This window comes from Limulus polyphemus, unplaced genomic scaffold (assembly GCF_000517525.1).
Source record: "Limulus polyphemus unplaced genomic scaffold, Limulus_polyphemus-2.1.2 Scaffold463, whole genome shotgun sequence".
Classification (NCBI taxonomy): Eukaryota; Metazoa; Arthropoda; class Merostomata; order Xiphosura; family Limulidae; genus Limulus; species Limulus polyphemus.
This window is the reverse complement of record NW_013666073.1, coordinates 494,895-512,485: the sequence shown is the minus strand read 5'-3', so window position 1 is coordinate 512,485 and position 17,591 is coordinate 494,895. Positions and strand designations below refer to the sequence as shown.

At 30.1% G+C, this 17,591-nt stretch overlaps 1 protein-coding gene across 2 annotated transcripts in view; it reads right to left on the bottom strand.

The window, feature by feature from the left end:
• Positions 1 to 17,591, bottom strand: part of LOC106458435 (exportin-5-like) — a 137,640-nt gene that overhangs the window by 23,287 nt on the left and 96,762 nt on the right. For both annotated transcript variants that reach the window (XR_002610372.1, XM_013917949.2), the window contains exons 23-26: positions 13,979 to 14,079; positions 11,384 to 11,480; positions 4,928 to 5,064; positions 3,264 to 3,361 (exon numbers count right to left, since the gene is read on the bottom strand). Coding sequence is in view for 1 of the 2 variants with exons in the window: in XM_013917949.2 (XP_013773403.1) it covers positions 3,264 to 3,361; positions 4,928 to 5,064; positions 11,384 to 11,480; positions 13,979 to 14,079 (433 nt within the window). In the remaining variant the exon portion in view is untranslated. The remainder of the gene's footprint in view (positions 1 to 3,263; positions 3,362 to 4,927; positions 5,065 to 11,383; positions 11,481 to 13,978; positions 14,080 to 17,591) is intronic.

Below are 17,591 nucleotides of genomic sequence, written 5' to 3'. Positions count from 1 at the left end.
CTTAGATCAAATTATTATTTTATTTACCACAATTAACATTTTTTATTATTATGTTTGTTATCCAAAATACAAACAAACTGAAGAAAAGGGAAGAACACTGATGTCAAACGAATATGCATCCTCATTCATCCCGATTTTTTTTTGAGAAATCTACATTTTTAGTCTCAAAACTATAGGTTGTGTTCTTTCTTTTATATATTGCATCTAGAGCATCTTGTTTCAATGATCATGCTGATGTTCCACCTTCCCTTGTTTTTCACTGATGGCACTGAGATTTTCAGGGAAATAGTCAATAAGTGATAGTAAGAAATGAACTTTCAAGCTCATATTACAACCCAACTCTGAGCTTATCCAGCATGTTATTGACAATATTTTTGTACTTTGGGCCCTCGTTGTTTCCTAAAAATTTGTCAATAACATCTTTAATGGCAATCCATGCTTAATTTTCAACTTTCCTCATTGTCCTTTCAAACTGTTCATGCAAATTGAATTTCCTAATCTGAGGTCTACCAAAAATCCCTCCTTTAAGTTTCGTTTCTGAAAGAGCTAGGAATTGCCCACATAGATACTTGAAACAGTCACCATCTTTGTCTAAGGTCTTTACAAACTGCTTCATGAAGCCCAGTTTTATCTAAAGTGGAGGTGATAGGACTTTCTTTATGCCAACAAAACTTTCACGTTCAATGTTTTTCGATCCTGGTATCAAGCTGACTCTGTATGGCCCTTGCTTCTGTATACAGAGCTGGTTTCACACTCTGCTGTCCCATTCACACAAAAAACATAGAAACTTTGTATAACCGTATTGTTGGCTCAACTACAAAGGACTTTTAAGTTTCTTCAAAGTAACCAACCATGTTTTTTGTATTTTACCTTATTAAGAATAAGTTTGAGATTTTTCAAATGAACCAAATGAGCAATAGGAACAGATGCACATATGTTGCCATTGTGAAGGAGAACATCTTTTAGACTCCATTTGGAGGAATCAATGAACAATTACCACTAACTTGGTTCACAGACTGCAGCTCCTAGCATTGCTATTAGTTCAGCAATATTGTTGCAATAAACCAGTGAATCTTCTTGAGAAAAGCATGGTATAAACTCTTTCTCTCAATTTATGTCCAAGTAAAATGATGTCCCTTGAGAAAGTAAGTTCTTAGCGCAAAGTCTGGACCACAAAATCTCTGAAGCACCCTTTGGAAGGCCCAAATCTTTCACCAAATCATTAAGTTCACCTTGTGTGAAAAGTTGTGGTTCGCCAGATATTTCAGGTTGAAAACAATCCTTATCATAATTTCTACTGACATCAGATGAAACTGTATCAAGAGACTCCAGTGGAGTTGGTACATCAGGTCCACGAGCAATAGGTCTTATAGCAGACTTAAGTTTTAGATAAGAAATTTCCATTTTATTTTAAGTGTTCTAGCCTTCCACATTACGTGAGCAAAAATAGCGGTCATCTCCATGGTTTCTAGGCTCATGCCACACCACTGGAATTCCAAAAGGCAAAGATTTTTTCTTACCTTTAGTCCAATGTCTGAACTCCTCGAAACAAACAGTGCAAACTTTGTACAGAACCCATGATTTGTCTTGGTCCCCGAGTTATATTAAAAAATATGCGTAATATGTTTTTTTGATGAATTCTGTAATGTTTTGCCTTTGTTTCTTTACAACATATTTATCACAAATATAACAGAATATGTTCAGTTCATTTACACAACCTCTTGTTATAGCGACAAATAAATAATATTAAAAAGAAAAAAATAATGTCAAAGTGGACTCACAAACAAATACTATCCAGAAATGACGTCATACGGCCTGTTAACCATTTATATACTAGCAGTAAGTTTCTCGTGGGTTCTAGAATGATCAATAAGACTCTCAAGTCGTAATTGGTCTAGAGAAATCTATAGTCAATGGTTTTCAACGATTTAAGCATAACAAAATGTGACCCGATATCAATAAAAATGACTCACTTATGTAAAAGTAAATATGACGTTTTGTGAAAAATCTGTATATGATGGAAAAGAATGGATATCATTTTTGGATTCATCATACAGGAATTACCGTAAAACATGTAAAAATTTCAAGACAATAAAACTATCACAGGCCTGTGTTATTGAGTCCAATAATAATTCTACATGTTCTACCTAATACAATGCATAAAAATACCTGGTTTTTAAAACTGAAGTCAATATGCAGTCAGTACAATGAATTTATTTTCAATATTAATCTTAAAACAATGAGAATTATCTCAACAGTGTCATATTTCAGCATTCACTGATTCTATAACAGTTTTATAACAATTTTACAATTTTATTTTACAGTAAAAAAACTAACATTTTATCATAAGTTACATAAGTATGAAGATATCAGTAATAATAACTTTTTCAGGATAAAACATTTAAAAAGATCCATCTATCACGACTAACACACACAATGAATCTAAGTTTCAAATGGACAGCAACTGCCTGTTGTAGAAACCTACAAATGTAGAGGACAACGTTTCGAAAGTCTTCCACCTTTCGTCATCCTCTACATTTGTAGAAAATTATGAAAATTAACTTTTAATTGTAAAATGATAATGACCCTAAGACAAAAATATTAGAAATATGCAATTTTCATATAACAATGAACCTACTGGCTTTAACGAGTCATGTATAATACATTAAACCTGCTCTAATGAGCACTGAGCATTCCCAAAGCACTTCAATATGTAACTTTTTCATACATTGAGTAATCTCTTCACAATTTACACTGAAATAGACATTATTAAATCAAATAGGTAAAACTCATGCATCTTCATTCACAGTAGAACGTGACATCTGTCTTAGTTGCTTTATGTGATTTTTTTAAAATATTTTGTATGAATCCTAAAGCAAACATAAAAGTGTAGTTTTATCTCTATGTAATTCAAACATGTATTATTTTCATCTATATCTTGTGTCTGTCAAATAAACAATGAATCTCCAATCTACATAATTTTCTCACTACACTTAGTATTATAGAAATTAACATAAAATCTAATTTGAGGAAAAACTGAAATATTTTCGGAATTATTTTCAAGCATCATTTCAGCAAATTGTTAAATTTTTCTGAGAGATTTTAGCAAAATGCACTAAAAGTGTATGTGTAGCTATAAATATCTTATTTCAAAATTTAAATACTCTATAATACAGAGATTTTCCTTAATATACAATATTAAGACAATACACTTAAACTATCAGTGAAACCATACATATATGTCATTATGAAAATTAACTTACTTGAAACATAAGTGGACAAAGAACCTCTAGTACAGGAATAAGGGCTGTCTGGTAGAATTGTGGTGGACAGTGTTGGATAAAAGGTTTCATAAAAATACGTAGACACATGTTAAAATCATAACCACTCATGGTTTAAGGTTTCATTTTTTGTATCATTTTCCTTTCAATAAACAACTTAAACATAGCAAGAAAATGAAGTCTGTGATACATACATTTAAGAAAAAATACAAATTAAATATATATATTTGAATATCCTAGCACTTATTCCCCTAGGGTTCAATAAAGCAAAGAATATTTGTAAAAAAGTTAACTTTAAATATAATCTATAACTCATATTTTGGGCTTAATTTAATATTCATTTGAAACTTTATATTAATGTGTTGAGAAACTACTTCATTTTTATTAGAGTAATGAATATTTTCAAAATAAAAAATAATGAAATCTGTAACAAAACTACTCAAAAACAACCAACTAGAACAATTTAAAAAATATATAATATTTATAATAAACTAATTTTTATTCTTCTCAATGTTTTTGGAGTTCATAAGACATTGTAAAATCAAGAAAATACTTATAAAGAAGCTCTCTTACAATGATTGGATTGTAGCTATAATGCTGGGTATGATAAGAAAATCTTCAAATCTACGAGTTATGAGATGATACTAATTTACAGTCATATTAACCAAACAGGAGGTTACATGTATCATACAAAAAAAAATGCATTTCATATAACTGAAATTAGGTTGAATGTACAAGTTACAACAGGAATATTATGATCAAGATAAAGATATGTGTGCTGATTATGGGTTAATGCCAAAGAAACTACAACATATCCTTTTTTAATTGATGTGTACTCTTTATTTACACATGAGAGAAAACATATGAAGAAAAAAAAATAATTTTGTGATTTAAAATTAATTACATTCATGTCATGTAGAGCTGGAGGATTTAACTGATTATCTACAAGCAGTGACTGATTACATTGATTAACCTCATGTAAATTGACTGATTAATCAAAATTACGAATCGATCAATTGTACCAAAAATAATAAAAATTAGGATTTCCTATTATTCCAAGTAATTGAAATATTTCCACCAAATTTGCTTGTCCTGTCTTTGTTATGGCAAAGGTACTATGGTTATCTGCCACTGACATTAATTTTTAACTGCTGACTAGAGGGAAGGCAACTGTTGCCAACCTATTTATTATTAGTGAACCTTCTTACTAGAAGCAAGTAAAACATTTTCGTTGTTGTTTTTGTTTGGGAAAAGCTACAAACTGTCTATCTCTACATAACATGTACTCAAAACTTTAAGAATAATTTATCTAACTTTATGGAATGTCATAAATCTAATTTCAGAACTTATGATTAAGCATTAATCTATTGAAAAAAACTGACCAACATCCAATCTCTGAGGATTTTATAGTTCTTTTTAGTTTTCTCAAATGCACACATATAGTTAAATGTTAAGATATATATATAATATAAGAATGAATATATCAAAATTAACATTTAAATGTAACTATGGATAAGCAAAATTGTGTAAATTTTCAAGTATTTTAAATAACATTTTTATGTAAGCTTGAGGATTTCTATTTCTTCTAGGTAAAGAAGGATATTGTAACATGTTTTAAAAAAACAAAACTACTAAAATAAGGATATGAATAACAGGACGTAATCTGTAATCTGGAACATTGTTCAAGTCAGCAAAAACAGATGATACAATAGCTGCTGCCAGATTTGGAATGGCATAAAAGTCAGCTCCAAGACTTGGCCCAGAATTTCCTAAAATGTGATAACTAACAAAAAAAAAACAACTAAACATTAGAATTAATATTTTTTATTATAAGTTACAGCTTGTACAGTAAATAAGAATATTCTTTTAAAACAGGTGAGACATTTTGATCACTGGTACTTGAGAATGATTGCACCAGTGATCGAAATGTCATACCTGTTTTAAAATATATTCTTCCTTACTCTAACAGCTGTAGCATGTAATAAAAAATGCTTATAATCAAAACAAAACTATTAAAATGAACACTGATACTAATGCTTGTTAAACAACTATCCAAAATACACACATGGAAGAGAATATCATAGCTTACTGCAAAACAACTACTAAAAAAATAAAAATATTTTTATCTATTTATCAGAACTACAGTATATTAATAAGAAATAAATATGCAACTAATACTGATAGCTAACATTAGACAAGTATTTAACATTTTTGCAATCTTCCTAAGCACTGGTATGTTACACAAGGTGAGTCAAAAGTCCTTATTTTGTGAGGTAGGTGTAAATGTTGAAACTGTTCTGACATAGGGTGTTTAGGCATATTCGGAACCATTTGTTACCTGACATGATGTCATTATAGAAAAGTAAAATCAAGGTCAATCAAATGCTATCTCTGAAACTATCAGTCTGAGGTAAAATGTGTCTTTGCAAAAGTTATAGTTTGCAAATATATTACGTCAAAAAACTTTGTTTTCCTTAAGCCTTTCCATACTGGCAGGTCAAAGGGTGCATGTCATGACATTTTAGAGAGTTATTTTCAAAATTTTATTAAATAGCTTCGTTATTACTTATGTCAAAGGGATTCACATCAAAATGAAGGTCATATTTCAACTTTTAATATTATATACGTTTTAATTTCTCAATTTAAAAGGAAATATAAAGAAAAAATAGATAAATATTATTTTTTGTGTGTCACATAACACTTCCTGTTGCATTATTGTTCAGTTTATAATTAATTACGCCTACCATACGACGTGTGCAGTAGTTAACGAATTAAAAACACAAATTGGAGATTTTGACAAGTTATAATTAAAAATAAGAACCTCCTACCTCTTTAATTTGCTGAGATATAAGTATATTTAAACATCTAGTAGTTTGGCTCCTCCTACTACTTCAGTCTTTTAAAACCTTTTGTCTAGTCCCACCTACTTTTATTTTTCTAAGAGTTTATAACCAATAGAAAGAGCAGTTACTTGTGTATGTAAGTCTTACAGCCATTTGTAAATAGCTTGAAGGAGAAAAATCGTAATTTCGCCTAAACTGTTAAAGTGTGATGACTAAGTTGGTTGCTCTGAAGAGAAACAGAATTTCTTAAAACTTAGATAAAGCTTGTTTAGACACCCAAATAAATAACAGGTGTTTTGGGTGCATTAATATAGTAAGTGATATTTTTCTTATTAGTTTATATGCAAATTTGAAGCATACAAAATTAATAACTCTACACCCTCCATTTGGAAGAATAAACGAGGCTTATGGCAAGGCTTAGTACGTGTGACGCTTGAGCACAAAGTCTTGTAACCACTGTAAGTACTCAAAATCTTTGTTTTTTGAAGTATATTTTCTTTATTCTTGTAGGTTTTAAGAAAATTAACTAAAATTTTAGCATTTGTGAATAAATAATAATATATATATAAATACATATTTTATGTACGATAGCCGAAATTTCCCTATATTTAGCAAAATACTGGTATTACTATTATAGTTACAGATTTGTACTTTGACTTTGTAGGCCCATATAGTTATGCCCGCTGAATTTGTATTCTTCTTTTAATTGTCTAAACTGAGGTAAAATAAAAGCAAGTTATGCAACACTAGCAGTAGAAAACCTAAAAAAAAAGGTTTATTCATAACATTTTAGAAAGATACAATACTCTAAAGATGTTTGCAGAATAAAGTTATGCACAAATGACATACATATCTAAAATGAATAATGCACATACAAGTTGCATGAAACAATATCAAGTTATACACATAACAAAATGTATACAAATGTTGACACATGATAAAAGGAACAACCAGAATGAAAGGATCAACAATGGAAAAAAATTTGCATAGGAAAAACTGTATCAATGAATGCAAGTTTACATAGGCATTTTACTATAAACATTTTAGACATTGTAAACTGATTTTGACACATGAAAGATAGCATCATTACTGTATGAATAACAAAAGAAAACTACAAAATATTTCAGTCAAAATTTAATGTAAAAAGTAACCACTGTTGTACTTTGAAATATGAATATTAAAATATTTAGAGAAAAAAAAAGTGAACAAAGGAAGTGAGTAGACATAGATAAAGAATTAACTTCTTTGAAGAGTAACACTAGTGTGATACTCTTCAAAATGTTTATTACAAATAAATTCATTACACAGTTTACATTTTGTTGTTACTTTATTTTCTGGGAGGCACAGTCTACATCTCTTCCTGTGACTTCTATCAACAATTCTTGAGAAGTGCCTGCCAAGAGTAAGTCTCAGAGGTGATGAGTCCTGTACAGTTCTAGAAAGTGACATACCAGAAGAACCTGGTCTGCTTTGAAGTAGAAGCTCAATAAGAGCTATGACAAGGTCCATTCTGAAGGCCTTCTGGGATAATGCTGGCTGATTGGTTTGTTGTTTGTACAAAATGTAAGCATTTACAACTGTCATATCCAACAGTCGAAAAACAGTTTTTATACCATTTTATTGTCTTCATGCAGTAGAATAGTAACTTAAGTGTTGGTTATTTAGATCCACTCCTCCCATAAACTTGTTGTAGTCCACGATCAACTGAAGTTTTGTAACCTCAGCATCCCTCCCTATTCTTGCCACAGTTGTCATAGTATTAGAGTGTAAAGTTGAAAGTGCATAAATGTCTTGTTTGTCTTTCCACTTTACAGCTGTCAGATTTTCACATTTAAAAAAATGTGCTTCCCCTCTCTGTAGGTTTGTAGAAACCAGTTGCTGTGGGAAATAGTCCATCAGTTCCATCACAACACTATCTGCTAAACCTTTATTTGGCATTTGTCCCTCTTTGCCTGTGTAGATTTTAAACTTCAGACAGTTTCCACTCGCAGCTGCTGCCAGGACTCACAACTTGATACACCACCTAACAGGTTTCTTAGGTAAATATTGAAGGAAACCAATTCTATATTCTATGCCCAGCATCTGTTCATCTATGGTTAGTTCTCTGTTAGGAGAGTAGTGGGGAACAAAAGAGTTTAGTAGACGGTCTATGATAGGTCTAACCTTAAAAAGTTTATCATAGTTAGGGTCAGTCCTAGGAAGAGAATTAGTAATATCATTGAAATGTAACCTGTCCCTAGAGAAGATGTTAGTAAATCAAAGATTATGGAAAGGAAGATGGGTAGACCAATAGTCAGAAAGAGAAGGATAAGGCTTTAGTCCCATTGTTAAAGTTAAACCTAAATATGCCAAGAGTTCACAATGTGTAATATTGGTCCATTTTACTGTTTTTGTCGGTGGTCCACCTTCTTGTTGGCATCTGTGGTTTGCAAACTGGTTCATTTCATTTATAATGATATTTAATGTTTCTGCAGTAAATAAAAGTTTAAAGAAGTCAATAATTTTATTTAAAGAGGTGACCAGCCTGGACACAGGTTCACCTCTGTTGAATTGGGGTATGTTTCTTTGTTCCTCCTCAGTGATCTGCTCTCAAGTCCAGGTATCATTGCAGGGGAGAGGCTTCTCCTGCTGGGAAGGGGCACTCCTACAACACACTGCAGCTCTACCCCTTCCCTTCCTAGCCCTAACTCTTTTCTGTGATGGTGATGTAGCTTCTCTAGATGTACCTGGCTTGGGTGGTTCCTGCATATCTTCATCTGAGGAAGACCTTCCAACTACTTCTTGATCTGTCCATAAGACAGAATCAAGAGGAGCTGGTTCAATTTAAGGCCATCTTGTTTTATACACTGATTCTGTCAAGGGCATAGCAATTGAAGCATCAGCTTCCTCAACTGCTAATTACCTTGACATACTGCCACTTTCATCTGAAGAGAAAGATACATGTAGTAAAAACTGCATGAATGGATTAACGAGATTCCCACTGTCCCTATCTACTATCTAGCAAAACCACAGCCAAGGGAACGGGCTTGGAAAAATCAGGACTAGACAATTTCTGGTACTTTTCTTTAAGTTCTTTTTTAGCTCCCACTTCTAGAAGAAAAAACATTACATGTAAATTTTGCATCATGTATTCTCTGTTGTGTAACAATATTATATGTATTGTATGATTTGTATTAGTTCTTTATATGTATTTATATTCTGTGATGTGTATCAAATTTCAGAAGCAGTACATTTTATCCTAAAATACAGAAACAGCTAAAATGTAACTTGGTCAACAATTATATACTAAAACTATTGATTTCAGATGTATTATAAATAATAATTACTTACTTCTAGGTAAAACGTCAGTATCAAGAAATATGCTTCAAATGGAATAGATTTGCTTGGTACTACATTTATCTACATCTTCGGACAAAGTGTAGAGAAATAGCCAAAGTCAGAGTGCTTGACTGAATTTGAATGCTTGCAAAACAATAACCGGATTTGAAACCTGAATGTTTATTGGTTGATGAATAAGTTTGCTGAAAGAGAAGAAGGATATCACAATCATGTGTACCAATAAGATATTTGTACACCTATACAGTATACTGCTAAATCTCTAACATCTCAGAAGGAATTGCGATGTTCACTGTATTGGCACCGAACCATATAATAAACATTTTGACAGATTCAAAGTGCAGTCTTATTTCTCTGGAGAATACTTGTTGTAAAACACTTTAGGATACATACATACATAAGCCAATAAATTCCACATCCTGTTGTTGGCATAAATGTTTTCACAGATTCTAAGTGCAGTGTGATTACTAAAGTTAAATTTCCTAGTAAACAATGTAAGATATATAATTTGATACATTAGACATCCTGTTTTCGGAGCAGGGGTCAAGTTGGCTATCCCTTCGCGCGTGCTTTGTTGCTTTTGAAGGTATTGTATTATGGTGTCACATAAAGTCCACTGACACAATCAATGATTTATTGCTTCATTTTCAGCAGATTTCTACTTCAGTTGTAGACAGTAAAATACACATAGAAAATAAATGTGAAATGCTTAGCAGTTGAAACTCTCAAGTACTTTAAAATCTTATGAATAATAATCAAGAAAACAGGGCAAAGCTGCTCATTTTATTTCTGATTTTACAACATTTCTTTTCATTATACTTTGATGATTTGTCCAATGGCTGAAGAATAAAATATACTGTTAGGATAGGGGTAATAACAGATGAAATATAGTTTTACTATAAAAAAAGTTTCATATTTACTGAGGAGGTTGAAGCGATTACAAAAATGAAGGTTGAGATTTTTGAGAAAATGAGTAGTATTTTTAATCTTTACATAAAAATTACTTTGCTCTTGTAGTAGTAATAAAAATTCAATTCACATGGACAAATTGTTAGCAAAAATACTTCATTAAAAAAAACTGATTTTTTTCATACAAATGACATGTAATTTTTACTAAAAGTCTGTCAAATTTTGTTAAAGTACACATACTGTATTAGAAATTATAATATTAAAATGATATACAAATGTGGTCAGTCCCTGGGACCGAGCCCGTGTTGAAAGAGATAATCGATTTTCATAAATATTTAACTCAAAGATATTTCACTTTATTAGTAGGCGAGTTGGAAAATAATGTAAACATATGCATTTGGATGACCTTGATTTCACTTTTAGAATCATGACATCATATCAGTTAATATGTCTAAACACCATATGAAGCAGATTTTTGATATTCCAAACCTACTCCAAAACAATAGGAAAAATCAAAACTTGATTCATCCTGTACAAATTACAAAACAAATATTTTTTACATTAAATGCTAATGAACCTAATCACACATTTTTTGTCTTTATATAATTGATTTTAAACAAACTATGGCAGTTGCAGTGACAGCAGTAAAACAAAAAAGAACTCTCTTGAAATTTCAATAATTTAGGAAGTATAAAAATAACATACTTAACTTATAAATGGTATATTTTAGTAGATTTTTTGTTTTTTGATTCAGATTAAACTATTTAACTATTAACACTAATAAAATAATTTAGTCAATTTTTTAATACACAAGCAACAAAAGTAAATTATTGTAACAGACTTAATGAATATAAAGGAAAAAAAAATTCTTTAGTTGTGCAAATTTAGATGCAAATTAAATTCTTTAGTTGTGAATCTTACATGTCTTGTAACATTAATACCATAAATCATGTGCTTTATTTTTGGAGGTAAAAACAACAATATTAAGTTTCCAAAATGCCCAACATTACTAACCAGGTTTCATGAACAGTTGACATAAAATGTTTCATCCTTTCTGGAGGCTGTTTCATAGCAGGGTTATCTGAAAAATCTAGACACTGTGGATTCTGACCTGTATAAATAAAATAAAAATTAATGTGTCATTTTCATTCTAAATTTCTTTTTTAAGTATATTTCTTATACATTTTTTTCAGACTTTTATGAAACCCCACAAAAAGAGCTACCTGCACATATCCATCCCCAATTTGAACTCCTGACCAAGTGAATGGTGGGATTTGACTGTCACTCTTATAATGTAGCAATGGTCTAAAAGTGTGAAGTGAATTTATATGGCAATGGGCTGTGAACCCCCCAGATTCATGTCTGAGCATGATAATCACTTGGCCACACCTGGCCCATAATTTTATAAAAATATTTCAAGGCTTCAGGAGGAAACATTAAACTTACTCAACGTTTTGCATTAGAGGCTCTTATAGTGCTTTATTAAAATTCTTATACAAGTTTTTTTTATAGAATGCTTCTGAAGAATCTGTAAATTTAAATGTTATATGAAGTCAATATTTACTCCTGAAGTCTCACGATCAGTACGGCATAGATACATCAATTAGCACTGCTTAAATTAAACAATATTTTGATATATATTTTTAACATCGAATATCCAGAAAATACCTCAGTCTTTGGATTACTAAATATGAATACACTATTGCTATCAGCTGTTGAGGCTTAATAAAGTGTATATGCAGAAACATTTTAGTTCAACATCTTAGTACAGTTGAAGCCAAGAGTGGTACGAGATAGTCACTTTCCATTTTAAAATAACCTAGCAGGGACATGAAGAGCTGAATATGAAAATAAAATATAGCTTAAACACACACACATAAACCTTTCAAATAGCAAACTTGTGTAAAATACTTATGATTTTGTTTTACTATAATTTTGTTTCTTTATCTGAATACATGAGGAACATATTCCCACATATTCTACTACAATAATTTAATATTCTGATATCTTAAACTGTTATATTATTCAGGTTAGTACAAATACTGTTTACCTGTTAGCTAGTGACAACTTAAGAAACTTTGTAACATTGCTTTATAATACAATATGATACAGTTTAATAATACATATGCATGCAATTATTTTTATTGCCTTAATCTGTATATCTTACTGCATACATTTGTAGTCAAAGCATACAGAAACTGAGAGATTAAAATCATGTGAAACAAACTTAAACTTTAAAAGTGTAAACAGTTGATCTTTATGCAGTAATGTATAACTGCTTACATTTTCACTCAAACCATATATTTAGTACCAGAATAAGCCTATCAGCGATATATCTCAGTGATATGATCGATGGACTTAATCATTAAAGTTCAATGTAATGTTTACTTTTTATTAGTTAACGAACTTAGAACTAGAAATTCTATTGTATCATGGTTAAATATAAATTAAGTATATTAAAAATCACAGACTGATTTTGACTAAGCATTTAGTCAGATTACAACCACAAACTTTTGTATCTAGAAACTTTACTTATAAAAATAAAATAGTTTACTTCTAGCTTGTTAAAAGCATATGCTTTAAATTTAGGCTGTTTTTTAGGTTATTTAATCGATTTTGCTAAAGAAGCTCTCCTGCAATGATATTAGGCATATAAATGCAATAACAAATTTCTAAAATACAAGCCTATATAATATTTAACATTCTGACTGGAATTTCATTAAAATCTTAAAAAAATGTCAGTACAGAATACAGAGTGGTTATCAAATATATAGAATGAGGTTAGATGATGTCAGGTTAAAGCATTTAGAATTACAATCTGGGTTTTTCTATAAAACACTTCCAATTTTTACACAGTTTGGGCAAATAATTCAGAAAGCAAAATGAAAAACAAAATTCAAATTTTATAAATTATGTTTGATTCAACAAAGTTTTTGCTTATTTATATACCACTAATGAAAATTGACACTAAAACTACCATGAAGATCAATAGTTTAGAATAAAACTTAATGATTAAGAAAACAAAAAAATAGAATAAGGAGTTTGGTTGAAAATGGAAATTGTAAGTGTTACTCAGAAATTTAATGTAATAATAGTAAACTGTTTCTTGGGATTTTCTCAGCATTTGTAATTTTGAAACTTATGAAAATAAGCCATAAGTCATTAAAAAATCAAATCATGCAAAGCTGTTCTGAATAAAAGTGACAAGTGGTGTGAAATAATCATCAATACTTGCAACATATTGTGCATCTCCAATCATGGACATGTTAAACTGTTAAACTTCACACTTGTTTTAAACTTTAAAACTACCTTGAAAAATATCCATGATTTTGAAAGCTATTGCACACTGAAATGTTTTTTTAAATTTTAATATAACTTGTGTAATGATGAAAACACATTAGTTTCTATTGTTAAAATCTATGAGAATTCAAACATCATATTTATAAAACATAAAAATATACATACAAAATTATTGATAAATAATGTGCAGTTATCACTTTTTTGAACTAATATTATCTCTTAGTATGATGATAGTAAATTATGTAAATACTGTCAGTGATAATTCAATTACATGACTAAGACAATGATTAGTGTAAACTAAATACATACCTAAAATGTTTTGTTTTTCAACCTCTAGCATGTCATTAGCTGTGGCAAACTCTGAATGTATTTTACTTAATGCATCTGGCCTCCATAGACTATTTAAAACTCTGTAACCAGTTCAAAAGAGTCAATAATTCAAAACAGCTATAGTCACATTTCTAATACAAGAAATACTGGGGAATTAACTGTTTTTGACAGAGAAACAATATCAAACTTAACACCAAAATTTGACAATCATTTTTGACCTTTAAAATTAATGTAGGTAATAAAGAACAAACTAAGCCCGACTACTGTGCCATAATTAACTTGTCAAGTCTTTCCACATTGGTAAGCTACATCTGTTTTGCTTTGTTGCATACTAATATCACCATTAACAGTGTAAGCACTTTCGGGAACAAACAAGTTGCTAAGCCTTACACTCTAAAGCACACATATCTAACTATTGCATAAACTCTATTTATAGATACAAATACTACAATTGACAAACAGTTTTTTGTATTAGCTTTTCATTAAAGGTTTTCTCCAAGGACTTTAAGGTAAATTAACCTCAACCATGTAAAATATTTCGCAGAGTATATAACAGATTTGTTTGACAAGTTGTATTGGAACTAATCTTCCTGATTTCTTCTTTTAAAAACTTGTCAAAAACAATATAGCAGATTTTAGCTTTTATACGTACGTTTATTACAATGAGCTCTAAGAATACTTACAGAATACTTTTGTATTTGATATTCTTTGTACACTGGAGTTGGATTTTAAGATTTTTTTCCTGAAAAACTTCAACATTGTTTAGCATTTACTTTTGTATTAAAATTATAATGCTAACAATTTGAAATTATGCGATCCTTACTTAATGTAAACAATTTTATTAAAAATAAAACAATAACATTTAACAACGTATTAGATATTAACTAAGTCTAAAAATTCATACTTTGATTATGCAATCAACCACCAATCGTCCAAATGCACACAGGCTAAGTCCATTGGACTGACTTTGTATTGATTATAATTACAAATTTGCTGTGTATCTAAATGAAATGTTATAAACTTTTAGTAGAATGTATAAGTCTATTGTACACAAAAAATCAGATGAACTATAAATGTATTTGTGCTCAAGATGCGTCTGTAAATTGAAATCATCAGTCTAACTAAGACTAACAAGGTGATGCTCATGTGAAGAATAAAAAATATTTTTGTCCACTGTAAAGTTTGCATATTGCATAGCCTCCAGAAATTTTTAAATGCATAGAAGATATTTTTAGACTATTCTATGAAAGTAAATACATATTTCCATTACTTAATTTTAAACATTTTAATGCATTGTGCATTAATGATATGGTAGAAAAATGGAAAATAAAATATAAACATTTACCTTAAAAAACCTTTACATTCATTTAGGAGGTTCTAGAAAATATTCAAATGAAATATTAAAACTGTAAGATAAAAAATAGTATTTTTATATTCAAAATGAAAATCATCTTGCAGGTGAACTATTCAGAGTACGAGTGCAAATATCTACATTAAATAATGAATGTTTTATTAAAAACAGTAGAAAAATCAAAATGAAACTACATACTTTTAGGAAGGTTCTTGTTAAATTTCAAACAATTTCATCCACTAGATTTATTTTTGGAATAAAATATAACAATAGCGATGTTAGGTGCTGCAGATCTCCTCATCCAGCAGTCATAGGGTTAAGAAGTATTTCAGATAAAAGGTGGACTTAGGAGAGGGAATACAGAAGGGTAGATAGAAAAAGACGTAAAAATGGGAAACTAGAAAGTGAAATAGAAGGTAAAGGGCTTAATCCCCAAGCTGGCCAGATAAATAACAATGACAAGAAATCAGGAAAGAGAGAGATGAAATTCTACAATCAAGACAGAAAGATTCCCCCCCAAAAAAAACAGGGGGATGAGGCATTTTGGTGTGAGAAAGGAGCTATTAGATAAAGGAAACCATACAAAACCTAATAGCAAGCAAGGAGAAATAACAAGATAAACCCAACAGAAAGTGAGAGAAAAATAAAAATAAAGAATGCATACAAAAGAAATAGAAAGTACATATCTGAGAATGAAATCCAGAAGAAGGTTGAAATGTTAAGATTGTTTCACAAATGGTAAAGTACTACCCAAGGCAAATCATGTGAAGGTCATAGTCTATTAAGCATGTGGTATTACACAACACAATGAACAATAGCTGCAATCACTTTGAAAATTAACGAGTCTCCACAATCACAGCAGAAATAAGGCCTAAGTGTTAAAATGTCTCCCACTCAAGTCTAAGTACAAATCACCATCATTTGAGAATTCATGATAAAAACTTAAAGCACTTGAAACAAAAGCTAAATAAAACTAAAATCAAAGGTTTGTTAACGATGTAAATCTCAATAAATTGAGCACATGAAAAATTCAAACATATCTGAGCTCCACAGTGTCAAGGAAAAATTGAATATTCATGAGTGCATATGCAGAGGGAGTTAGTGTTTGGAGGTGTGTCATCCTATTATTGGTGGAGTTCTTTTGTTGCACGATGATGCTTGCAGAAGTGAATTATTGTGTCAGAACTTCAAACTGAACAAACATCCATGCATTATATGGCATTGCAATATAAACTTATGTTGCAGAAAACAGTTGGGTACTATAATTTTGTATTACTAACTTTTATCACATGAGCTACTGAGCTATATTATATTTAAAAATAATTAAACCTATTAATAAAACTTCATGCTTAACTCATTGGAACCGACCTCATAACCATGCTATAACTTTTAAATTAGGAAGCGAATGTTAATTAAATTTGGCAATTTATCAGTAAACATTACAATGCTTTCATACGCAAAATATCTTTTTTTTTTATTAAGTCTTAAGGTTTGTAAAGCAATGTTTTTCTCCTGGCTTTTTTTTTTCTTTTCACATTTTGCCTATCTATCATGCAAAGTAATATTCATTTTAAGTTAAAAAATATTTTTATGCATCAAAAAATTTTGAAATTTCACATGCAAAATCTTAATAATATCCAGATAGTTATTAAACATTTCTTAAGGAAAAACTTTATATTTTATCTGTTATTTTCAGTAATTAATCTCTGTATGGGTTAGATAAATTTCACTGATCTCGCAACCACCATACAAAATTGGGAAATAAACATAAATTATGCCTGTTTCATTCTAGAATGAGCACAAATTATAACACTAAAACATAAATGTTTAGACAAAATAACTTAAATCTCATAAATTATACATTTATTATTATATTGACCTTTCACCCATGCCTGGCTAACAACACAGAAGTTACAACTATGCAGCTGATGTGCACTCATGTTACCGTGTCAAATAACAAAAAGGTGACCTTTGGTCTGTACAAAGTAATTTGTCTTGGCTGTGTTTTAGTTGACTAGAATTTTGTAAAATTCAGTCACATTTCAATAATTATACATTATATATGTATATAGATTATTGCTATTTTGAAACAAGTTCTTATAAAGTTATTTTTCCTAAAACATAGAACAGTAAATAAAGAAGTAAAGCAAACAATTATCTTTACTAGTTACAACCTTTGTACTCGGTTGCTGCTTGACATAAGTTGTTAAGCCTTTAAGAATTTTGCATGTGGAGGATGTG